Below are 27,253 nucleotides of genomic sequence, written 5' to 3'. Positions count from 1 at the left end.
AATAATGGAGAGCAAAGTGGAGGAGAAATTGAAGTTAAACATCAAAAAGGCAAATGGGGTAGATGGAATCTAAGCAAACCCTTAGCCATAATTATGACAGCATCCTTAGATTCAGGGAACATAATAGGGCCATTTGCCTAGAGACTCTACACACTCTTCAGTCACAGAGCGTTTTTGATTGATGCAACACTACCTCAATCCCAGTCATGACAGCGAGGTGGCTGACCAATCCCGTCATTACTATCACCGTCTGTGGTTAGATTCGCTATACATATCTGGTTGTTGCAACATTTTAAACTGCAATACAGGTGTACAACTACACCAAATTTTAGAGTCTGTAGTGTTACAACATGACAAACACTGGCAGTCAGCCCATATACGCATCCTGTATCAACAACAATCACCAAGGGTATGTCTGCAAGGGGCAAAGGTTGATGACGTTGTAGAGCAGATATCATCTTTTAAGGGCACAAAAAGTGATATAGTTGTACACGTTGGTACTAATGATATTAAGAGTAGGAGACCGGCAGAATTACTTAAAAGGAAAGGTCACTGTTGAAAAAAAGCCGTGAATTAGGGTTCAATTTGAAAGTGTCTGCAATTGTAACCAGACACGATAGAAGGGAGTATATGATGAGAGCCTTGTCGATCAATTCGGCCCTGGAAAGATTCTGCAAGGCTCAAGGGGCAGAATTTTTTTCAGCCTGGTCTGTACTTGTTAACAGGAGAGACTGCTTCTACAGGGATGGGATACACTTAAATAGAAAGGGTGCAAGAATATTTGCTGATGCTATCGAGGCAGTGTTAGGTGGGTCAGAAAACTGCTAGCTTAGAGGGATACAAGGACTAATAGATTAACAGTAGCCACTGGCAGAGGTGAAAGTGATTCTTGCACTGCTTCTATTGGAATGAGCAGAAGCCTGGAAAACAAGATGCAGGATATTTCAGAGACTGCTGGTAGTCATTGCGGTACAAGTAAACACATGGGTTGTGTTAGGGTAGCTAAGAATAGGAACAGGTGCATGTACACTTGAGTGTACACCAATGCTAGGAGTTTGATAAATAAATTTGATGAATTTGAGGTATTGCACAAAGCATCAAAGGTGGATATTGTTGGAATATCAGAGACGTGGTGTCACACAGATATAAGGAATGCAGAACTGGAATTTGGGGACAACGTCTATAGAAAGGACAGACAGGATAGATAGGGAGGTGGGGTTATGCTATTAGTTAAGAAACACACAAAATCCAAAGAAGTGAAGCCAGTCGACATCACTGGACAGTGCAGTGTCAAGTCAGTTGGGTGTGACAAACATTAGGAGATCAAAATTGAGAGTTTGTTTGTTTGTTTGTTATTTGGTTTTTAGGAGCATTAGCAACTAAGGCCATATTGCTCCGGTCATTCCCTAACCTTTCCGTATCCTCTGTATTTGGCGGTGACGAGCTCAAACCCCAGTCTAATCAAGAAGCATGTGCTACGCACTGCTGCTCCTTCCCACCTGGCTATGGAGGTGCCTCAAAATTGAGAGGAGTGTGCTATAGGCCTCGACTCTGATGAGTATAATAAGAAACTGTACGGGGAAATAGAGTGGGCCAGTAAATCTGAGTCTTATAATGGGGGATTTTAATTTCCCAGATATTGACTGGAATTTGTGGGTTGGTCACTCACACACTAGCAAGGCTTTTGTGGATTTATTGGATGATTGTTTTCTACATCAGCATGTTCGGGAGGCAACTAGAGGGAGTAATACTCTTGATTTGATTATCAGTAGTGATTCTTCATGCATTGAGAATAGGTGGCAGTGATGACAGTGTGCTGAAGTGGGATTTACTTGAGGTAACTACCATCAGGGGTAAAGGGAAGGGCTATTGCTTTCGTAAAGGCGACTACAATGGTCTCAGACAGTATTTAAATTCTATACAGTGGGTGTTGATGTTACCAACATCAACAACTGATGATATTACCAACAGCAAATTCAAAATGGGAAGCATTCAAAGAACTTATCTTGGAAGCCACTAGGCTTTACATACCAACTAAGAATTATTGTTCAAGGTTTAGGCCTAAATGGATGTTGGATGTACTAATGAGACATGTGGCAGAGAAGAAAAATGCATGGGATACATATAAATTAACACGTGACACAGAATCCTATGATAGATATAAGCTGGTCTGTGACTTGGTCTCCGAGTCATAAAGGAGGTTGGGCAAGCAAAGGCAGATTATGAGAAATCTTTGGCAAAAGATGCAAAGAAAAACAGCAAAGAGTTCTTTACTTATGTAAACTCTAGAAGGAAGGGTCGATGAATCAGATCGACCACTTGATATCGATGGTTCAACTGTTGATGATCCTGCTCAGGTAGCCAAGAAACTAAATGAATATTTTGCATCGACATTCATACATGAGGAGTTGTTCAGCGAGGGGAATGCCAGAGGTGTATTCAACTCTGGCAGTAAGCTAGATAATCTTGTAATAACTGAGAGTAAAGTGCAGAAGAAATTGTTGAAGATAAACACAAGAAAGGCACCTGGGGTGGATGGGATCCATCCAGTTATATTAAAAAGGCAGCAAAGGAAGTAAGCAAACCATTAGCCATAATTATGAGAGCTTCCTTGGACTCAGGGGAGGTACCCGTAGACTGCAGATGTGCAAATATGACCCCAATTCACAAAGGAGGATCAAAGGCTGACACAAATAATTATAGACCTGCGAGTTTAACTTCTGTTCCAGGAAAATTAATGGAGGCACTGGTTAAAGAAGCACTGCAGGATCATCTAGACAAGACTTCAGCTATAGCTCTCAGACATCATGGTTCTGTTAAGGGGAAGTCTTGCCTGACCAATTTTATTGGATACTATGATGCAGTCACAAAAGAGCTGGATGCAGGGAATAACTTTGATATCATATACTTGGATCGTAGAAAGGCTTTTGATACTGTTGCACATGGAAGACTGCTGCACAAATTGGAGCAGTGTGGTATAGGAGGTAAATTGCTGCTATGGATAAAGGGGTGGTTGAGGGGGAGAAGACAGAGAGTGGTAATCAATGGACACTGCTCATCGTGGACTAATGTTATTAGTGGAGTCCCTCAGGGTTCAGTGTTGGGTCCATCATTGTTTTCTGTATTTATAAATAATATTGATGATGGTATATCAAGCTTAATGTCCAAGTTTGCAGACGATACAAAGGTTGGCAGGGTTGTTAAGGACACTACTGACGCTATGCTGCTGCAACAGGATCTGGAAAGGTTGAGCAGATGGGCTGAGAGGTGGCAAATGAAGTTTAACATTGACAGTACTACATATGGAAAGTACTACATATGGGAAACAGCAACCCCAGAGCAACGTATCAACTCTGTGGTACTACACTGACAGTAGTAGAGAATGAAAAGGACCTGGGGGTAATTGTGCAGGCAGATATGAAGTTCTCTGAGCAGTGCAGATGGGCTGCAAGAGTAGCTCATGGTGTCTTGTCAATGATATACAGGAATTTTTCTTGCAGGGATAAGGAGGTGGTTATTCCTTTGTATAAGGCAATGGTCAGGCCACACCTTGAGTACTGTATACAGGTCTGGAGGCCTCATTTCAAGAAGGATGTAGAGCTGCTGGAACGAGTACTGAGAAGGGCAACGAGATTAGTGAATGGAACAAAGGGTTGCTCTTACGAACAAAAGCTTAAGTTTTGCAAATTACAGTGTCTGGAGACTAGGCACGAGCAAGGTGATCTGATAGAGGTGTATAAAGCCTTGAATGGTTTGAGCATGCTCAATGCTGATGGGATTCTTCCTCTTGCTTAGAATAATCACCTGAGCGGGCATAAATTCAAATTGAGGAAAGACAGATGTAGGATGAATGTGCGGAAATTTGCCTTTAGCCAGTGGGTAGTTGGTTGGTGGAACAGACTTCCATCCCTTGTTGTGGAAGTTGATAGCCCAAATAAATTTAAGGCTCAGCTGGACAGGTATTTCGAACGAACGGAAGGGTGAAGTGGAAGTTTTTTTTTTTTTTTTTTTTATGGCTGATGCTGCATACGCTTGCTGTCTTGCATCATATGCCTCTACTAATGCTAAGTCTACGTAGTAAGTGATTCAGCATTCTTGGATATATGTGCATGTTCTCTCACCCAACGTGAGCACACACACTGCTCATTCCATTCCTAATGTTTTTATATTATATTTACACGTGTGTAACGTACTTCTACAGCTGATGAAGAGATTCGTTATCTCGAAAGCTACTGTCATTAAATATACTTAGCTACTGCTTTTACTGGACAAACTGAATTTATTTCTTAATTATGGAACCCAGTGCTACAGGCCTCTTCTATTTTATGGTATGAGTCCTGTTTCATCAACTGGAAGGGATAAAGCTATCTTCTATTCAGCTGTAGTCTGGAAATGTTTACTTCAATGTATTTTCCAAAAATACCACAAATCTCTCCTGATCCACTGAATACTGATTTTCATCTGAATTGAGAAAATGATTGGAAATGATCACTACCATTGGGGAGGGGGTTCTTCCAATTCAATTCACTCAGTATTATGTACATTGTGGGAGAACATAATGCCAGTCAATGGCTGATGTGTTTCCTCTACCAAGATTTATACAGCTTTGGTGTATATACCTCAAAATGGGGATGTTTAGTTGCAAATAGATGGATGTTATTTATTCCTTCAGATATTTGAACTGCCACTGTCTCAATATACTCTTGTAGGAGTGAGTGTGTGTCATAATTTCAACACCTCTTTTAGAGGCGTTACTCTGCTCCTCATGGTAGATATTATAGTTAGAGAGTCAAATAGCTATTTGTGGAGTTGAGTTTCTTGCAAACTTACTGCTATTGGTTTAAAACAAAAGCTCGGATCTTATTTAGCCCATCCTCATTCTCTCTTATGCGTCTAGAGGTCCACTGAATAAGACACTGCATTATTTCCTTTGGTATTATTAGTTAGACTGACTGTTTTTCAGATCCTGATCCATATTATTTTCATTTCATCCATTTCTATTTCTCTATACGCTGCCCAAAAGAAAATTAAATAGCCCACAGGACTATTTAATTGTAACTTTGATTTTTCAAAATGCATACATGGGTAAAATATATATTGTGAAAAAAAAAAAAAAAAAATAGGTTATATTATCAAGCAGCCTTGACAATATAACCTATCAATATAGCACAATTACTTCACCTGGAACAAAGGTGAAGTAATTGTGTAAAATGTTTTGCTTTTTCTGCCCCTTCCAAAAATATACTGTATTTTTTGAAAGGGAAAGTAATTTTATTTTTACTGTATAGTGTACATTTTATATTTATCAGACATTCCAAGTACTGTATGTTACCTTTTTCTCTCAAAAAGGCTAAACTTAAACTGTGTTATATACACCAAGTTACAGTAGAGAAATGTAGTATTTTTCACAGCTTTTATTTATGGCTGTGATGTGACCACCCAAAATCTGGGATATTACAAGATCTTTTCCCTCAATTTGAATTCTTAACTTAACCCTAAATAGTTTCCTTCATGTTTGCTTTATTTTTATACCTACAGGCATGTCCTCTTTCACTGCAGCGAAACACGGCGGAGATGAACTTATGGTCCAGGTGCTGCCATTCATCAGACACGTATTTATATTTAATTATGTACTAGGGGTCTTCGGCCCATGCTCGCTTTGCTTGCCAACCCCCGGGCACAATTTTCTACGTAAAATGTAGAGGTATGAAGAAGTAAGTAAAATATTTTTTACATAAAAGACACACCTGTCGTAAAGCACTGATCAATATCTAATCAGGAAATGACCTATGTAATGATTTACCTGTGAATTTGTAGTGATGTAACTGCCCCACCCACTTGTAACAGGTGACCTGCATCCCTCTTCTCCCATTGGCTACCCCACCATGCGGCATTCTAAAGGTCAAATAAATAACACTGTAATTATTTACCTGCGTTTACAAAGGTCACTTAAGAAAACACCCTTTGCTTCAGGTTCCATAATGCATGAGGAATGCTGTTGCATCCGAAAGAGCAGGACTAAAATATTTAACTAAAATATTTACAACTATACAAATATTTTAAATATTTACAAAATACTAAACTATTTACAAATATACAAACTATACTGGGACGATAGGTCCCTTCTTTTAATATACAAAAAGTGTTACAATGGAACATCAAATGATGCCAGGCATAATAAACAGTGAAGCACGAGTTTGGTGAACGTTATGGAGGCAGTTGTCTTTCAATGGAAGACAACAATGTAATTATTTACCTGTGCATTTGTAATGACAATTGCCCCACTCTTTTCTCCCGTTGGCTCGAATAAATACTTTTTTTAATGTATAGAGAGATATTATATTATGTTACAAGATCTGGAAGGATCAGAACCCAGGTTGCTGGATTTCTCAATTTTGACTGTACTGAGAACTAACATATAAAGAAAATCATCAATCGTATTTCAGTTCCTGGAACTGTTCCCATTCCAGTTCCACCTTCAGTCCAGGCCATCACATTCATGTTTCCAGTTCGTGATACCACCATCAGTCACTATCACTGTCTTTAGTTCAAGTAACCATCTTCACCACCACCTTCGACTTAGACAGTTTCTAACTATACCAGTAGAATGCTGAACAACCACCATGTTTTCCTGTCTTCTATCTCCTGTTGGCCTTAGGCTGGTCCTGAGGCATGATCATCTGCTGGCAGAGGCTATCCTTTGTGGAATCTATATCTCTTCCTTGTATTTCCTTTTTTTTTTTTATACTTGTCTTTTCCTTTTTTACTGTCTATCAGGTGTTTACTTTTTATCCTTCCTCCTTTTCTGCTTTTCTTCCATAAATTGTTTTTGACCTTGCTGGCACTAGCCTTGTGATGGTGCAGGGCTTATTGGTAGTTTTCTATAAATTTTTTTTTGATATTATTATTTTCAAAAATTTTAAACACATCACATGGTACACTGTGATGATTGTATCATCACAGTATATTGCAGTGGAGTTGAACTAGTGTTTGGGAGCCACCCTACATAAGATACTAAACATGTGTACAAGTACTAAGCATTACACACCTGGATATAAAAGAATTTATGAGTAGTTATGTTTACCAGTTATAAATGGTATTATTGCACCAAATGTTTTCATTTCCGGAAAAGTCTGGTGCAGAGAAAACACGTCTCAGAATCGGTACTTCAAGTGATCCCCATACTGTTTCCATTTGCCACTTCAAATTTCATGCCAATTTTGAATCAACCACCTCTGTGTTCTACTTAATAATAATGGTGGTAAAACAAAAGTACTTCCTGAAAAAAAATTTAAGTGTGAATTTCAAGATTTGAAGTGTGATGGTTAGCAAAATTGAGCACTTCTAAGCAAAACTGAAGTGCCCAATGAAAACTTAACTCAAATTAAAATGATAAAATATACCATGCACAACCAAATTGACTGCAATATATCAATAGCTGTTTCATCAAGGGATTTTATTGGTCATTAACAAGGCTAATAAAAGCAAAAAAACCCTTTGCTTATTTTTTAAGGCTTTAAGAATGCACAGGAGGGTTGGAAAAATTTAAAACTTTTATCTGTTTGTGCCTTGGAAAAAGTCTTGTCTTAGAGATAAAGGTTTAGAAGAAAAGCAAAATTACTGCTTGAAAACAAATTGAACATCTTGCCAATGATCTAGAATCTCATAAAATGGTAATAGAGCTTGCTGTTTTCTCCCAGAAAACACATTACTGATTCCAGCAATAGCACAAGGTGATGACAAAATGTTTCAAGTGCTGTTATTGAAAAATTTTCAATAAAAATCTTATTTCAGTGATAAAGATGGTAAAGCTTTCTAGAAATCAAAAATGTCTATAAAAATTTATTTACGCATTCTAAAATTATACAGATTTGTTGACATACTCCTGGGTTTGAATAACTTCAAGAAATTGACTAGTAGTGGGTGGTATGCACATGGTATGAACTTCTAAAATAACAAGAAAACCATGATTAGTGATGGAGGAAAAGGTGAAACAGTGGCCTTGTGGATTTCTGATGCTGACATTTATCTTTTATTATGAGTTGCTGAGATCAACTTGAAACCAGGGTGAAGAAAGAGCAACAGAGTTTTAATTGCTCAGAAAAATTTGCAATCTTGCATCAAAAAAAAAAAAAAAGACTGAATAAAACTGATACAACAAAAATTAGCTGGTTTTTCAAAAAGAAAAGTTGTTGTTATGAAAACAGCAAGATGCATTTACTCACTAATCAGTTTTTTTTTTTTTTTTTTTGTTGGGGGGGGGGGAATTTAAAATGGGAAACTTGACAAATTTATTCTTCATTCTGACAATATATTGCATAATAAGTTCAAAACACATCAACAGAAACAAAAATATAAATTTATAATTTTTACTGTTTTTGCCATACAGAAAACAATAGAGGGTTAAAACTAGATGGTTAACATACTGTATGAAACCTTATGTAATCACAATTTTTGAACATAATTAAAGATATAAAACAACGTAAAAATATGTATCTTTCGGAATAAACAGTCTTTTAAACTGGAACATATGATATTCTATTTTACTCTCTATCATGCATCCGTTTCTCATATGCTAGCTCCTTGGTTCTATACCTTAACAAAAAACTAAGCTGTTAATACAGCACTACTACTACTAATAATAATAACAGTAATACTTATAATACTGCTCCTTGTAGCACTGCCAATAATATGCAATGAGATTTTCAACTTAAAATTCAAAATAGACATACCTTCTCCACACCAGACAAAGAAATAAGACTCCTAACATGATATAGCCAATGTTGCTGAAGACGTGATTGAAATCAGTAAAAACTCCAAGTGGATGAGAGCACAAAAAATTGTAATAACAAATATCCTGATCGCCAGTACTATGAAAAACCTGGAGGGGAGGGAGGAAAAAAACTTAACTACAGCAATAAGTGAATCCTATATTTATTTTAATCACTTCAGTTACTAATTATAATTTTTAATGAAGCTTTAATCAAATAATTAATCAAAATATACCATCAATTTGTATATTACTCAAATTCCTATAATTAAAAGATCTCATTTCTGCCCCCAACTCACCACCTAATTTTATGTTTCTAGTCTTCAATCAAGCAAGTTACACAGAAATTCAATTACAGTAAAACCAGTAATTTGGACAAATAGGTGGAAGCAGATAGCCAAATCAGCAAAAAGTCCAAATTATATGTAACTATTTTCAAGTTGCCATTCAAAAAAAACTTCAAATGTATTCAAAATCCAGCAACATATATTAACTTGATATCATGACATTATGGCAAAACAAAATTTAATAGAAAGAGTATCAATCACATGTAAACAGTTCCTCTTCAGTTATGTTATATTTTTCTAATTAAATCAGAAATTTTATATACTGTAAAAGTCCTATGTACTGCTGTTTCATAATGTTGTTTTTTTGTTTCCTCTTAGGGTTAAGAATATTTTTTTGAATTCCTTATAAGAATTACAAATTTAATGAGAGTATCAGAGCAACTACTGATTTCTTGCAATTCAGCTTTTATTTATTTACTTTTACTTCACTTTCATTTACATATTTGCCACCACTCACCTGAACTGCGATTATTACTCCTTTAGTTATATATGAAATCTATCCTCATTATCTTCTAGCTAGTAACTGCACCCACATTTTAAATACAGGTAGTTCTCGACTTTACGAGTTAATTCGTTCCTAGTGTGCGCTCGTAAAGCGGGAATTTATTTCCCATAGACATAAGATTAAAATTAGGGGATACGTTCTCAACAATGAAATTAGTTAGCTAATTAGTTTATGTTTAAACAATGATTGATTTATCGAAAGAAATGAAAATGTAGCCTGTAAAATCAAAGCAAATTATAATAATAGAGAAATTATTTACGACTTACAAATGTTAAAGAATGTTTATTCTTCACCATCTTCAACTAAATGCACACTCATCGATCTGTTGCATAAGGAGTAGTCTTCTTCAGAAATGTTTCAGGGGGCATTCATTTCCAAGATAATCTTCTCTTTTAATTATAAATTTCACGATTGCATGCATAAGCACTTTTTAATGGCACACACAAATTGCAATTAATATGATTTGCGTGGAGTAACAAGTTTACGAAGCTTAAAAAAAAAAGGAATGAGGACAAGATTCTGAAAATTCATTTATGTTTTTTATATGATTGAAGATTTTAGTAAAGGGGAAACACATTTCACCATAATAACGTAAAAAACCACACAATTCCAGCTATTGGTATTTTTGCAAATGCAAGAAGATCGAGTTTACTACCTGTTTATAATTGCTTGCAGTAACAGAAAAGCCCAATAAACAGGAAAGTCCAAATTGTTTTATGGTCATGACCTCCAGAAATGTGCTTTAGAAAAATATCACGAAGCCGTACAAAATTGGTTCTTATAACAGATCATATGATAACGATGAAACTGCAGTGCATCTTAGTGATTTGAATTGGTAAATATTACAATTTACAAACCATGCTCACCTTTTATATGGCCTTAAGCTCACGCTTGTGACCTTAAAAATGACATTTTAGAGAGATGAATAGCTTAGTTATACAGCAAAAATTTCAACTTCCGAGATCTTGAAATGAATTACCAAAAAACAATGTGTTATTGGGTTCAATTTACGATATTTTAATGATACGATGGTGTCTTTGGAACCGATTCATATCGTAAAGCAGGGTATAGCTATGCATGTGGTTTGTAATGCAGTATTTATGAATGTTTAACATTCATTTTTTGCAATTAATGTTCATATTTTCGATTTTATTGATACTTGATATTTGGGGGGAAAAAACTCGTAAAGTGAGAACTGCCCATATCCTTATTTGCTACAGTTTCGCAGGACTGGGTGCAAAAATATTTGCTCATATTATTGAGGCAGTTTTAGGTAGGTTGGAAAACTAATAGATGGGGGGGATACACAGACTAATAGATTAACTAGAACAACAGACAGCAGTGAAAGTGATTCTTGCACTGCTTCTACTGTAACATGCAGCAGCCTGGAAAGAAGGTGTTGGGGATTTCAAGCCCTATTGTGGGTCATCATGAAACAAGCAAGCAAATGGGATGTGTTAGGATGAACAGGCATGTATACTCAAATATACTAATGCTAGGAGCATAGCAAATAAATATGATGAATTTAAAGTACTGATTAAGTCATTAAATGCAAAGATTGTGGAGATATCAGAGGCACTGATATCTCCACAATCACTGGTTTCACTCAGGAATTCAAGACACAGAATTTGAATAAGGGAAGCACAATGTGTACAGAAAGGAAAAACAGGAAAAGAAGGGTAGGCTGGGGTTATGGTTTTAGTTGAGAAGCATATTAAATCTAAGACAGGGCATCCAGTTGACATGGGTAGCCAGCACAATGTTGAGTCAGTTTGATGTGACATGAGCACTGGAAAAACAAAAATGAGAGTAGGAGTGTGTTAGAGACCTAATAACTGTGATATGCATAACAAATGGGGGATGTCTAAAAATGGGAGATTTTAACTTTCAGACATTGACTGGATTTTGTGAGTTGATTACTCACAGACTAGAAAGACTTTTTTTGTAGATTTACTGGATGACTGTTTTCTATAGCAGCATGCTAGAGAGGCAACAAGAGAAAGCAATACTCTGATCTGATTATCAGCAGCGATTCTTCATAAATTTAGAACCTGTAGGTAAAAGGCCTTTGGGGAGGGCAGTGATCACAGGGCATCTCATTAGTTCATCTGACATCCGGATGTCAGATGAACTAATGAGACTTATGGTGGAGAAGAAAATTTCATAGAATGTATATAAGTTATCAGATGATATAGAAGCCTATGGTAGATATAAACTAGTCTGTAATCAAGTCACAAAGGAGGTTAGGCAAGCTAAGGCAGATTAAAAGAAGTCTCTAGCAAAGAATGCCAAGAAAAACAGCAAAGACTTCTTTTATTACATTAACAGTAGAAGGAATGCTGAAACATATGGTCTAGTTGAGGTTGATGGTTTGAAAAACTGCATAGGTATTTTGCATCTACATTCATGCATGAGGGGTTCTTTAGGGAGGGAAATTCCAGAAGTTCATCAAAATCTAATGGGGAGATTTTGTGAAAACTGAGAGGAAAGTGAAAGAGAGATTGTTGAAGTTAAGCATAAAAAAGGTACATAGGGTGAATGGGATCTATCCAATTATATTAAGGGAGGCAGCAAAGTAGGTAAGCAAACCCTCAGCCATAATTATAAGAGCATCTTTCAATTCATGAGAAGTCTCTATGGGCTGGAGATATGTAAATGTATCTCCAATTCACAAAGGGGATTAAAGACATGAGAAATTACTGACCTGTTAGCTTAACAGGTCAGTTCTAGGGAAATATAATGGAGTCTCTGGTTAAAGAAGTAATGCAAGATCATCTAGACTAGGGAATGCAGTTATACTGCAGTCACAGCATGCATTTGTTTACAAGTAAACCTTGTCTAACCAATCTGACTGGATATTATGATGCAGTAAAAAAGTATTCAAATGTATGCAAAAAATAATTTTTATATCATATACTTGGATTTCAGGAGAGCTTTTGATACTATTGCAAATAAAAAACTAATGTAAAAATTGGAGCAGAGTGGCATTAAGGGCAAATTACTGCTGTGGATAAAAGGATGGTTACTAATGGTCACTGCTCTTCGATAACTAATGTAGTAGTGTCCTCCAGGGTTCAGAGCTGGGTCCATTGTTGTTTTCTGTATCTATTAATGGTGATGAAGGCATATCTGGCTAAATGTCCAAGTTTGCAGATGATACATAGATTGGTAGGGTGGTTAATGATAGTATGCAACTACAACAAGATCTAGAAAAGTTAGGCAGATGGGCTGAGAAATGGTAACTGAAGTTGGTATGTTACTCTGGAAGTAACCCCAGAGTAATGTACTAACTGCGTGGTGCTACACTCAGGGTAGTTGGAAAATGAAAAGGATTTGCGGGTAATTGTATAGTCGGATATGAAGTTCTCTGAGCAGAGCAGATGGGCTGCCAGGACAGCTCATGGGGTTTAGTCTATGATACGCGGGAAAAATTTCTAGAAGGGATGACGAAGTGATTATCCTATTGAATAAGGCAGTGGATAGGGCACATCTTGAGTACTGCATACAGGTCTGGTGGCCGCCTCATTTTAGATAGGATGTATATCTGTTGGAATGGGTGCAGAGAAGGCCAAAAGATTGGTGAAGAAAATGAAAGGGTGGTCTTACAAGACAGGCTTCAGTTCTGCAAATTGCAGCACTTGGAGACTAGGCAACTGCAAGGTGATCTGATTGAATTCTTTCTCAGAGTACACATAAGGGGGGGGGGCATAAATTCACATCAAAGAAGAATGGCTGCAGGACAGATGAGCAGAGGTTTGCCTTCAGCCAGCAGACCACTGATTATTGGAACAAACTTCGATCTAGTGTTGTTGTTGTTTTGGTTTTTAGGAGCATTAACAACTAAGGCCATATTGCTCCAGGATATGTTGTGCTCATTCCCTGACCTTTCCGCATCTTCCGTATTTGGTGGTGAAGGGCTCAAACTCTGGTCTAATCAAGAAGCATGTGATACGCACTACTGCTCCTTCCCACCTGTCTACGGAGGCACCCAATCTAGTGTTGTGAAATTGAGCAATTTGACAAGGAAGAACTAGATAAATTTTTGAAGGGGGATGGACAAGTGTGAGATTTTGTTTTTAATTTTTGATAACTGCTTGTTTTCTTTTATTGATGAACAATAATTACTCATTTTTTCAAATTTATATTAATATATTTTTGAAAACTAAAAATTTCCTAAAATATTATTTATTTTATCAGATTACCTTTATTGAAAGATAGTTCAGACTGTGTTGGTAGTTGTTATCAGTTAGTATTATAGTTACTTCAGTAGTGTCGGCTAGAGGCGACTTGCATGAGCCAATTGTTAAATTTTCAAGAATTTTTCGAGCCAGTTAAACCGACAATGGCTATAAACTGTAGATTGGCATGCACTTTCAATCAACAATGGCTAGCGGCATTTCAGTAATAAGCTTTTATATCGTTACATGGAAAATCGAGCCAGGGTGCATTTATTTTGGCACCCCTTTGTGCTTCCTTTCCCCCACCCCCTTCCCTATGTAGCAGCTTGTGTAGGGATTATCTCTGCTAGCAATTTTACTGCAATATAATTTCCAACAAACAATTGCTTAATTTTGCCTGGGCTGCTTCTTCTTAAGGTTGACATTCCCATGCTCAACATGTGTCAAAGATTTCATGTTTCTAGAATTGTTGTGATATTGTCACGTATTGGATTTAATGATGATAAATTTATTGGGAAAAGATTTAGTGGATTGGGATGCAACTCCATTTGTCAAATTATGGTTGAATCACAACCATAGACTGGCTACAGATACAAGAGCGTGGCAAAAGTCAACAAAAACATTTTATGAGAATCAATTGGCTATATGGAAATTATAATAAAAAAATAATATTTTATTATTGTTTGAAATTTTTTTATTCCAAATTGTTGCAAATCAGTAAAACTTACATTAAATGTATATACATATATTCTTGGTCTTGTTTTTTTTTTTTCCTTTAGCAAGCTGGTTGTTAAAAATTTACCAGCACACCACTTATAAGTGCAGTATTTTTTTTTTTTTTTTTTTAAATCCACATGAAGACATCAATTTAAATCTTATCTGGCCACTGGGTTAAATCAACTTGTATAATATACATTCTATATTATTATTATATAAATTTTTTTTCTGTTTGAATGGTTTCACTTCTTTTACAAAGTCATAAAAAACCATTCTGGAAGAAATTTGGGAATGTATCGTTAAATTCCTGAATGGAATTTAATGACACATTCCCAAATTTATTTTAACAAAAATATCCATTTTGGGTAAATAAAATACACACGTAAAAATTCAGTCTGAATTATTGAGGATTTGCTGAACATCCATTTTTATTACATACTTATTTATCTTTAAGTTTATTCATTTTTCACAATTTTATTTATTTTAATCCATAATGAGTCTGGCGAATTTTATTTCATATTCTGATTGTAGTTTTCATAAAGAGGCAGTATCTAGAGGTATTTAAAATGTTCATTTAGAGCTTACCAACTGGTTGGTTGCTCAATGAATATCCATTGGGTGAAGTAAGGCATCGGTGGATTCTGAGTGTCATCATCTTTTTTTTTCTGATTTATTGTCCAAAGGGAAAAATCTTCACCACACTCCCCACCTCATGACAAATTGCAGTTCATAGAAGCGCATGAGTAAAATATTTTTTTTTTATCACAAAGCAGCATGCCTTGCCTAATATCTACCTATTGGACAGATTAACCCATCATGGGCTGATAAATGTTTCAAATAATAATTTCTGTGAATACAACAGAAATATTTCAGAGTATTTCATACATAATTGTATCTGATAATAATAAATTAACACATTTAGCTTTATAAAATTTTATATATTTTTAAAATTGCATGGATAAAATGTCCCAAAAGTTATGGAACTACAGCTGTTTGAATTAAAAAAAAAAAAAAAAAAAAAGGCAAATGGTGTTTTGAGGAGTTAAAAAAAAAAATAATAGACATGCCTGGTATGAATAAACATTTTATTAGGCATATTTCTGCATATTCTTACTTATTTTATCATTTTTTTTTAACATTCAAAACTTCATAGCTATTTTTTTAAAAACTGAATGAATTACAGCTGTGCATCCAGTTAGAATCAGACACATATGATGTGACTCTTGTGTTTTTATTTTCAACTATAGAATTATGACTCACTATTTTTGCAGGTACTTTTTAAATGCCCCGTATGTATGTATATATATATATTTTTTTTTTTTTTTAATTACAATGATGTTAATGTTTGTTGAATAAAAATAGGAAAGCATTCCTTTTCATTAAAAAATTCATTTATTTCATTTCTACCAACAGTTACATCATCATAAAAACAAGTTACATCAATACATGACTCTTCCTAGATAACTAATAAATTAAAAAATAAAGTAAAAATAAGTTATAAAATTACTGCCAATTTCTGAAAATTTCAACACTGTGAGCAAGGTGGTGGCATAGTAGTCTGTGAAAATGGAATGCAACACTAATGTTTGTATAAAACAGCATTCCCAGCAATTTCTGAATGGAAGGATTGCACCTACTGAGATTACATCATAAGTCAATATAAGCACAGTTATGCAGTGGTTTGAAAGACAAGCCAAAATCAAGCATTCCTCACACCAGGGGGATTGTCAATGTGACAGAAAATTTTTCATGTAATATAAACAGGCTGACAGATAGGCAATCGGTGTCCTGTCTATAATTTATGGGGCCTTTACTAGTAAGGAGAAAAACATTATCCTTCTTTATAAGGCAATGGTTAAACACAGTATTTGGAATATTGTAGTCAGGTTTGGCACCCATACCTGACTACAATATTCAGAAAGCTATAGAACTTCCAGAGAGGATTCAAAGAAGGGCAACCGGTAAGTAAAAGAGTGCAAATCAATGTACTTATAATAAGGCTTGGATGGTGTGGAGTGGACTGCAAAGTTTGACAGCCAGCCATCTAAGGGGAAATCTATTTCAGGTGTATAAAGTGCTGAAGGGTAGTATTAAGTAAAACGAACAAGGAAGGTCCGTTCTTCCCTGTGAGTGAGACCTGAACCAGAGGACACAAATATAAAATCTTGAGAAATAACAGAAATCTGGATCTTGTGAAGTTCATCTGTGGGTTGTCGAACACTGGAATAAGTTTCCTCTCAACACAGTGGAGGTGCAGTGTCTGACTATAAGTTTAAAGCAGAAGTGGATGGTTACTTTGTGTGTATGGGAACAGTCTGAATATTCTGTTTTATATTAATTATTATTATTTTATTTACTTTTTGGCTGAAGCAGAAAAAGTTCACTTTCTTGCATCATTTGTGGTTAAACTAATTCATGAAGACTGGCGCATTAAAATCTGGGAAATGTATGCAACAGTGGGAATAAGCTTTAATGTGCTGAAAACAACTCTGGATGATGGAATATAGGATATTGTGTACCAAGTGGATTCCACAAATGCTAATGCTAGATCACATGGTGTGGAGTGTGCAGGCCTGTACCAATCACGTGGAGTGGTATGAGACCATAGGTGATGATTTTTCTTCAGCATTGTCACCAGAGAAGAGACCTGGGTAGGTACACAACTATGAACCAGAATCAATGTGGCTATCTATGGGGTATCAAAAAGGACTCATTGATAAAGAAATTCAAGGCTCAGCTATCCACTGGAAAAATCATGTGTCCCATTTTTGGGAAAAAGAGAAGGGTTACCCTTGTGAATTTCTGTAACAAGGATATGTGATCAGTGTACTGAATAAGCTAAAAGATATGAAATGAAATTTTCTTCTTCAGTATGACAATGCCAGATCCCATGCTATAGCCTGACAAAGAACACCACTATGGAATTTGGGTGGATCATTCTGCCACATCTCCTGCACAGTACCATCAGACATTCACCCATTTGGCCTTATGTTTCCTTTTGTATGGAATACTCTGCTGATGATGCTGTCATTGTGGCCTAAAATAGTGGCCAGTGGAGGCTGACAGCAACTTTTAAGAATTGATGTAAGTGCAAGTTCAACAGTGGAAAATATGAATACAAAGTGGTGGTGAATATATACATGAAAAATTAAATTAAATTCTTAAACACTTTCAGGTATATAACATATATTTCAACTGTCACCCTGCAGTAGTAACCAAGAAAAACATTTGGGGCATTAGTTTCAAGTGACACTCATTATTATAATAGAAGCAATAAGCATTATGTAGATACTTCAAACACATAATAGTAAAACAGTTCTCCACAGCCTTCACAATAAACTGCACTATCTTGGTTTTGACATCAGCTGCAGCCTTCTTCCTCATTTGACTGAGTTTATGATGTCAGAAAACTCCAATGCTAGTAATGTGGTAATGGGACTACTGACAATGGAGAAAGAAAGAGACACCTTCAAGTTGGCAGAAAGTAAAATCATGAGGAGAAAGTTGTAAGAAGAGAAAGAGAGGGACAGGAAGTAAAATTAGGGCAACAACATGGAATGAGAGTATAACAGAGGAAAAAAAGAAAACCGAAAAACTTAAGGAAGAGTAACAGGGTAAGTATAGGGTTATATAGGGCTAGGCAGAAGGGAAGAGGAGACTTTAAAAGTTAAGATATAAAAGTCCTATATATTCAAAAAAAGAAAACCTTTGCTACAACAGTGTTGAAAAAAGAAAAGGTAATGTGTTACTGAAAGAATAATAAGGATGAATTTAAAGCAGGACCTAGAAGTAGGTATTACGACAACGTCAGAGTTTGACAATGAGGAAATATATGAATTGCATGAAAAAGTAGAAAAGTCCTCCACAGAAAGTAAAAAGGCCTCAGTAGCCAAGAGGTCAGAAGCAGGAGTGCAGTAGCACACGCTCTTTGAGTAGACCTGTGTTCAAGCCCTTCACTGCTAAATACGGTCGATCTGCCAACCTGCAATGGATAGCATGGCAGATTATGGTCCATTTCCCTCAACATAAATCGGTGAAGATGCTTCCATCCTGGTCAGAGCAGGAGTGCCGTAGCACACAATCTTTGAGTAGATCAAGTCCTTCACTGCTAAATACGGTCGATCTGCCAACCTGCAATGGATGGCATGGCAGATTATGGTCCATTTCCCTCAACATAAATCAGTGAGGATGCTTCCATCCTGCAGTGGATTGATAATGGCTGCAGTTTACCTTTACATTACCTTACCTGTGAAAAAGTAGAAGAAATAATTAATAGAGTGAAAAAGAATTATCTAGAAGTTATTGAGGGGTGTTGGAAGACAGTAGTGGCTGAGAGAAGGGATGGTGTCAGAAACTATGGATTAGGAAGGATGGATGAGGGAAAGAAATTAGCTGAATTTGGGAGAACAAATAAGTTGGCGACAAATACATGAGTTAAAAATTATAAAAGGAGGCTTTGACTTTAAAAATGGCAAGGGATGTGGGAAAATACCCACTGGATTACATAATGATAAGGGAAAGGTATAGGAACAATTTTGAAAAAATTTGCAGGGCATCCAGTTCTTGATATTAATAGCAATTACGGATGTAAGAGTAAAGTTTAAGAGAAATGGGAAGGCAAATAAGGATAAATGAGATACAGAAAGGACAAGGGATAATGGATAGGGAAAATTTTGAGGGAAGACTGAACAGAAATTGAGAGGTAAAGTCAAGAGTGAAGATGTGAATTACAACTGGACTGAAATAAGGAATAGGGTTACTGACAAAGTAATGATACAAGAAACAAACTAGAGCTGAAAAACTGTGTGTAGCAATGTAGAAAATGTGTGTAGAAATTATAAGGAAAATGGATCAAAAAAGCAGAAATATGAACATGGGTTGAAGACAGCAAAGACTAAGGGAATAGTGCAATTTTGACTAATACTGCAGATGGAAATAATTTATAGAAGTTTTATATGGGAAAAATGTAAGCAGGAATGAGATGAATATAGAATGAAAGAAAATAAATTTCACGTAATGATAATTGAAACAGAATCTACAACTATATAAGAGAACTGAAGAGCTGAAAGGTAATTGGAATCGATGAGTTTTCAAATGGAAATGTTTAAAGTAATAAGAAATACAGAGAAAAAGGAACAAAAATATGTATAAGATATGTGAGAAGGGAAAAATAGACATATTTTTTAAATAATACTAGCATTAATATTATTTAAAAAATAATACTAATACTCAGCAGCCTGGAAAGCAAGGCAATGGGAATTTCCAGGACTGCTGGGAGTCATAGTGGAACAAGTAAATACATGGGCTGTGTTAGGGTAACTAAGAGTAGAAACAGGTGCATGTATACTTGTATGTACACCAATGCTAGGAGTATAGTTAATAATTCGATGAGCTTGAAGTGCTAGTCAAGACATCAAAGGCAGATATTGTTGGGATATCAGAGACATGGTGTCACACAGACATAAGCAGTGCAGAACTGGAATTTGGGGAGTACAATGTGTACAGAAAGGATAGACAGGACAGGAAGGGAGGAGGGGTTATGCTGTTACTTAAGAAACACATAAAATCTAAGGAAGTGCATCCACTTGATGTGGGTGGACACATCAATGTTGAGTCTGTTTGGTGTGACATAAGTACTGGGAAAGGAAAAATGGGAGTAGGTGTGTCTTATAGGCCTAATGAATCTGGTGAGTATATTGAGTAATTGTGAAGAGAAACAGAGTGGGCCAGTAAATTAGAGTGTCTTATAATGGAGAATTTGATTTCCCGGATATTGACTGGAATTTGTGGTTTGGCCACTCATACACTAGCAAGGCTTTTGTGGATTTATTGGATGATTGTTTTCTACATCAGCATGTTCGGGAGGCAACTAGAGGGAGTAATACTCTTGATCTGATTATCAGTAGTGATTCTTCATGCATCAAGAATCTGCACATAAAGGAACCACTAGGTGGCAGTGATCACAGTGTGCTGAAGTGGGACTTACTCAAAGAGGTAACTACCATCAAGGGTAAAAGGAAGAGTTTTTCTTTTGTAAAGGTGACTACGGTGGTCTCATACAGTATTTAAATTCTATGCGGTGGAACCAACTGATTATGTTACCAACAGCAAATTCAAAGTGGCAAGGTGATTTTTTTTTTTTTTTTTTTTTGGTAGTTCTTGGCGCATAGGCTTCTGTGGCCATAATGCACCTCCCAAGGTTTTTTTGCAGTACTTTGATCCAAGCCCAAGGCAAGAATCGAACCCGCAACCTTTGGGTTGTCAGGCAGGCACTTTACCCACCCGGCTAGCCCGGTCGGCTAAATGGGAAGCATTCAAAGAATTAATCTTGGAACCTACTAGGCTTTTCATACCAACAAAGAAATATTGTTCGAGATTTAGGTCTAAATGGATGTCAGATGAATTAATTAGACATGTGACAGAATAAAAATGCATGGGATACATAGAAAGGGATGCAAAGAAAACCAGCAAAGAGTTATTTACTTATGTAAACTCTAGAAGGAAGGGAATGAATCAGATTGGTCCACTTCATATGGATAGTTCAACTGTTGATGATCCTGATCAGGTAGCTAACAAACTAAATGAATATTTTGCATCGACATTCACACACGAGGAGTTATTCAGGGAGGGGAATGCCAGAGGTATATTCAACTCTGGCAGTAAGCTAGATAACCTTGTAATAACTGAGAGTAAAGTGAAGGAGAAATTGTTGAAGATAAACACAAGAAAGGCACCTGGGGTGGATGGAATCTATCCAGTTATATTAAAGGCGGTGGCAAAGGAAGTAAGCAAACCCTTAGCCATAATTATGAGAGCATCCTTGGATTCAGGGGAGGTACCCATGGACTGGAGATGTGCAAATGTGACCCCAATTCAAAGGAGGATCAAAAGGAGACAAGTAATTATAGATCAGTGAGTTTAACTTCTGTTCCAGGAAAATTAATGGAGTCACTGGTTAAAGAAAAATTGCAGGAGCAGCTAGACAAGACTTCAGTTATAGCTCAGACACAGCATGGGTTTGTTAAGGGGAAGTCTTGTCTGACTAATTTGATTGGATACTATGCTGTAGTCACAAAGGAACTGGATGCAAAGAATAACTTTGATATCATATATTTGGATCTTAGAAAAGCCTTTGATACTGTTGTACATGGAAGACTGCTGCACAAATTGGAGCAGTGTGGCATTGGAGGCAAATTGCTGCTAGGGATAAAGGGATGGTTTTGTGGGAGAAGACAGAGTGGTAATCAATGGACACTGCTCTTCGTGGACTAATGTTATTAGTGGAGTCCCTCAGGGTTCAATGTTGGGTCCATTGTTGTTTTCTGTATTTATAAATGATATTGATGATGGTATATCAGGCTTAAGGTCTAAGTTTGCACACGATACGAAGGTTGGCAAGGTTGGTAATGACACTAATGACAGTACACTGCTGCAACAGGATCTAGAAAAGTTGAGCAGATTGGCTGAGAGATGGCAAATGAAGTTTAACATTGACAAATGTAAAGTACTACATATGGAAAGCAGTAATCCCAGAGTAACGTATCAACTCAACAATGACAGTGGTAGAGAATGAAAAGGACCTGGAGGTAATTGGGCAGGCAGATATGAAATTTTCTGAGCAGTGCAGACGGTCTGCAAGAGTAGCTCATGGTGTCTTGACAATGATATACAGGAATTTTTCTAACAGGGATAAGGAGGTGATTATCCCCTTGTATAAGGCAATGGTCAGGCCACACCTTTAGTACTGTATACAGGTCTGGAGGCTTCATTTTAAGGAGGATGTATAGGTGTTGGAACGAGTACAGAGAAGGGCAACAAGATTAGTGAATGGAACAAAGGGTTGCTCTTACGAATAAAGGTGTAAGTTATGCAAATTAGTATCTGGAGACCAGGCACCTGTGAGGTGATCTGATTGAGGTGTATAAAGCCTTGATTGGTTTGAGCATGGTCAATGTGGATGGGATTCTTCCTCTTGCTCACAATAATCGCCAGAGAGGGCATAAATTCAAATTGAGGAAAGATGGTTGTATGATAGATGTGCAGAAGTTTGACTTTAGCCAGCAGGTGGTTGATTGCTGGAACAAACTTCCATCTGTTGTTGTACAAGTTGATAGCTTAAATAGATTCAAGGCAGAACTTGACAAACATTTGGAGCAAGTGGATGGGTGATAAGGGTTTTTTTTTTTTTTTTTTTTGGCTGATGCTATATAAGCTTGCTTTCTTGCATCATGTGCCTTTGCTAAAGCTAATGCTAGTATTAATAGCGGCAAATGACAAGGAAGCAGGCTTATATAGCATTAGCCAAAAAAAAAAAAAAAAAAAAACCCTAACCACATCATCAGTTGGTCCATTCAAGGAGAGTAAGGATGTCATCAACATTTAGTTTACTCAATTCTTCAATCAAGACTGCTCACAGGTGCCTAATTTGCAGATCTTGTAAGTCCTCTCTAAGCCCATTCCAACAAACCAACATCCTTCCTAAAATGAGGCCTAGACCTGTAGTCAGCATCTGAGATTTTAATATCAATATAACACTACTAACACACCACACAATAGAACCTATACGTTTACACAAACGGTGTCCCCTCTATTTAGTGAGGGAATTGTCAAGGCAAGAGACATTCTTTCACTACTAAGGGAGGACAACTGTGTAATGGACAGTTGAAGTAAAAGAAGGTTTTCAAAAAGATAAAATCCATGGACTGTAAAACATAAACTGACCATAATGATACGAGCTTTATATTCATTAAGATACACAACATATGTTATATATTAGTAAATACATACACTGGCCAAAAAAAAAATACACACTTTTTCAGTATCAAATCTGGCTGCCTTTCTTTTGAATAACAGCAAGTATGCAATGCAGCATGAATTCTATAAGTTATTTTAGTGTGTTATGGTCTACTGTAAGACCATTCTTCCAGCAAAATATTGTGTAGCTGCTACAAACTGAAAGGAAGAGGACTTCGCTGCTGAACAGCTCTCTCCAGCAAATCCCACACATTCTCAATAAGAATAAGATTAAGTGAAATTGGGGTGCAGGGAAGATGGCGGAAATCCATGTCATGTTCTCCAAATTATTTTTGCACCATTCTGACACAATGCACTGTTGCACTGTCATCTACACAGTGGCTATCACCTTCGAGATAAAAGTGAAACATTGCAGGGTGCAGTAGATCTGATACAAAATTCAGTTATGTCTGGATGACATTAGACCTTCTACTCATTCAATGCCAACAAAACATCTCCCATACCATGATACACACCTCCAGATTAGCATTAGTAGAGTCATATGATGCAAGAAAGCATGCTTATACAGCATCATCCAAAAAAACAAAAAAATTCTTCCTTGAATTTATTTAAGGTACCAACTTCTATAACAACAGATGGAAGTCTGTTTCAGCAATCAACCACCCACTGTCTAAAGGCATATTTCTACACATTATTCTGCAACTCCTCAATTTATGGCCCCTCAGGTGAGTAATCTGAACGAGGAAGGATCCCATCAGCACTGAGCTTGCTCAAACCCCATTCAAGGCCTTATACACCTCAATCAGGTCTTCTTGCAGGTGCCTAATCTCCAGATGCTGCAATTTGCAGAACTTAATGACAGATAAGAATTTTTTGGTAAGAGCAACCCTTTGTTCCTCTCACCAATCTCGTTGTCCTTCTCTGTACTCATTTCAGCAGCTCTATATGCTTCCTAAAATGAGGCCTCCATACCTGTATGCAGTACTCAAGATGTGGCCTGACTATCACTTATACAAGGGGATAATCGCCTCCTTATCTCTGCTAGCAAAATTCCTGTATATTATTGACAAAACCCCATGGACTGTTTGGACAGCCTGCCTGCACTGCTCAGAAAACTTCATATCTGGCTGCACAATAACCCCTAGGTCTTTTTCATTCTCTACTACCCTGAGTGTAGTACCACACAGTTGGTACGTTACTGTGGGGTTATTGCTAGTGCTTTACATTTGTCAATGTAAAGTACCACATAAAGATGCTTGGGTTGTCTTAACAAGGCAAGCAGGATTCGTTGCTTCATTGCATTCTTGCCACATTCTCTGCCTATCATCAGTGCAAAACAAAGTGCATCATGAATTGTTTGACCACATGACTTTCTTTCACCGTTCCACTGTCCAATCACGTTCTCAGCATCAATGCAAGCAGATTGAAACAAGTGGCTTCTAAATAGGTATGTGATTGCCAATACCCAATTTCTTCAATTCACTGGTATAGGTTGAAATAAGGGGTTGCTGTGCACTGGATGCCTTATTTTTCCATACGGTCCTCTTTTGAGCACAATGGCTTCATTCTTGAAGTATTGTTTTTCTGACACATTTATGCCTTTGAGATATGGAAGAACTGCCTGCTTTCGATTCATTTAAAACTTTTGATATGGATGCTTTTGAGAACCCAGTTATATCTTTTGTTTCTTATAAATTGTGGTTACTGCTAAATGTGCACCCACGATAAGACATTTTTAAAGCCTGACAGACCATGCATTTTTCCCCATTCTGGATTCAGATTGTGGAAGAACAAAAATAACAATGCTTGTTATTTTTATTCTTCTACAACCTATTGTTTTGCTATTTCATTATCAGAAAACATATTTCTGAACACCCAAATAGTTTGTGCAGCCCGTATACTCAATGAGGCAACACATATCAGCTCTTGAGGGCAGCACGGTCGGTATTATCACACTGGGTGGAAAACATTTCAGTTTGAATCCTGTCAATAATGCAAAGAATTTCTCTGGACCTTTTTCACAGTGTGGCTGAGATAATAAGTCCCAGGGGAGGGTAGTACGGCTTTTTCTTGCGGAAACTCAGGTTTTTTTGTCCAGCAAACAGCAAATTGGCCACAGAATGCAATTTACTGACACATTATATACAGAGCAACACGGCCTAAGTTACGATGTGCCAAAAACCCAACAATAAGTCATCAACCCCACATCATAGTTTTCATTGTAGCTATTTACTTTATTTGCATTTTTCTGTCTGTGACTGTCAATAAAAAGGTTAGTATTTTTTTTGTCTGTGTGTGTGTATTTATACATATATATAAATAAGGACACTTTTTGATCACATGAAATGGAAAAACAAATTAGGTTTTTATGAATAGTTATATGAAATAAAAGCACAATATTCAATTCAATTTATATTCATGAATTTGTTTGGATTTTACAATTACACAACAAATGGCTTTGAATGCTTCAAAAAAGGTGTTACTGCAGCCTGTGTCCTCTTCAGAAATGTTGAGACAAAGTTATATTCATAACAATGGCTCTGCTCTTTAGACTTGAATGTCAAAAAGCATTTCCAAAGCGTCAAAAGAAAAATAGGATATGAACTCACTATTTTTTTAACCTGGCTGAATATTAGCATTAGCAGAGACATATGATGCAAGAAAGCAAACTTATGCAGCATCAGCCAAAAAAAAAAAAAAAAAAATTGCTCCCATTTCACTCCTCCGTTCGTTCCAGCCTTAAATTTATTTAGACTATCATTTTCAACAACAGAAGATGGAAGTCTGTTCCACCAATCAACTACCCACTAAGCTAAAGGCAAACTTCTACACATCTACAACTGTCTTTCCTCAATTTCAATTTAGGCCCTCTCAGGGGATTATTCGGAGCAAGAGGAAGAATCCCATCAGCTCTGAGCATGCTCAAACCATTCAAGGCTTTATACACTTCAATCCGGTCACCTCGCAGGCCTAGTCTCCAGACACTGTAATCTGAAAAACTTAATCCTTCCTTCATAAGTGCAACCCTTCATTCCATTCACTAATCTTGTTGCCCTTTTATGTACTTGTTCCAACAGCTCTACATCCTTCTTAAAGTGACTCCAGACCTGTATACAGTACTCAAGGTGTGGCCTAACCATTGCCTTATACAAGGAGATATTCACCTCCTTATCCCTGCAAGAAAAATTCCTGTATATCATTGACAAGACACCATGAGCCACTCTTGCAGACCATCTGTACTGCTCAGAAAACTTCATATCTGCCTGCACAATTATCCCCAAGTCCTTTTCATTCTTTACCACTGTCAGTGTAGTACCACAGAGTTGATACGTTACTCTGGGTTGCTGCTTCCCATATGTAGTACTTTACAGTTGTCAATGTTAAACTTCATTTGCCACCTCTCAGCACATCTACTCAAATTTTCTAGATCCTGTTGCAGCAGCGTACTGTCTTTGGTGTCCTTAAAAACCCTGTCAACCTTCGTATCGTCTGCAAACTTGGACATCAAACCTGATATACCATCATCAATATCATTTATAAATACAGAAAACAACAATGGACCCAACACTGAATCCTGAGGGACTCCACTAATAACATTAGTCCATGAAGAGCAGTGTACATTGATTACCACTCTTTGTCTTCTCCAACTCAACCATCCCTTTATCCATAGCAGCAATTTGCCTCCTATGCCACACTGCTCCAATTTGTGCAGCAGTCTTCCATGTGCAACAGTATCAAAAGCCTTTCTAAGATCCAAATATATAATACCAAAGTTATTCCCTGCATCCAGTTCCTTTGTGACCACACAATAGTATCCAATCAAATTGGCCAGACAAGACTTCCCCTTAACAAAACCATGCTGTGTCCAAGCTATAATTGTAGTCTTATCTAGATGATCCTGCAGTGCTTCTTTAACCAGTGACTCCATTAATTTCCCTGGAACACAAGTTAAACTAACAGGTCTATAATTACTTGTGTCAAC

At 36.8% G+C, this 27,253-nt stretch overlaps 2 protein-coding genes across 2 annotated transcripts in view; both read right to left on the bottom strand.

Annotated features, from left to right (window-relative positions):
* LOC150084535 (SID1 transmembrane family member 1-like) overlaps positions 1-5,980 on the bottom strand; it is a 222,965-nt gene extending 216,985 nt beyond the window's left edge. The window contains exon 1 of the mRNA XM_090376278.1: positions 5,931-5,980. Within this exon, the coding sequence (XP_090232404.1) occupies positions 5,931-5,980 (50 nt within the window). The remainder of the gene's footprint in view (positions 1-5,930) is intronic.
* Positions 5,981-8,543: 2,563 nt separating this feature from the next.
* The window catches only part of LOC150084533 (SID1 transmembrane family member 1-like), a 254,140-nt gene continuing 235,430 nt past the window's right edge, over positions 8,544-27,253 (bottom strand). Inside the window, exons 14-15 of the mRNA XM_090376277.1 lie at positions 8,733-8,881; positions 8,544-8,589 (exon numbers count right to left, since the gene is read on the bottom strand). Coding sequence (XP_090232403.1) covers positions 8,544-8,589; positions 8,733-8,881 — 195 coding nt within the window. The remainder of the gene's footprint in view (positions 8,590-8,732; positions 8,882-27,253) is intronic.

Source organism: Mastigoproctus giganteus, chromosome 6, assembly GCF_048544385.1.
Source record: "Mastigoproctus giganteus isolate SK-2022 chromosome 6, ASM4854438v1, whole genome shotgun sequence".
In the NCBI taxonomy this organism is placed as follows: Eukaryota; Metazoa; Arthropoda; class Arachnida; order Uropygi; family Thelyphonidae; genus Mastigoproctus; species Mastigoproctus giganteus.
The sequence above is the reverse complement of the archived record's forward strand: the minus strand, read 5'-3'. Positions and strand labels throughout refer to the sequence as shown.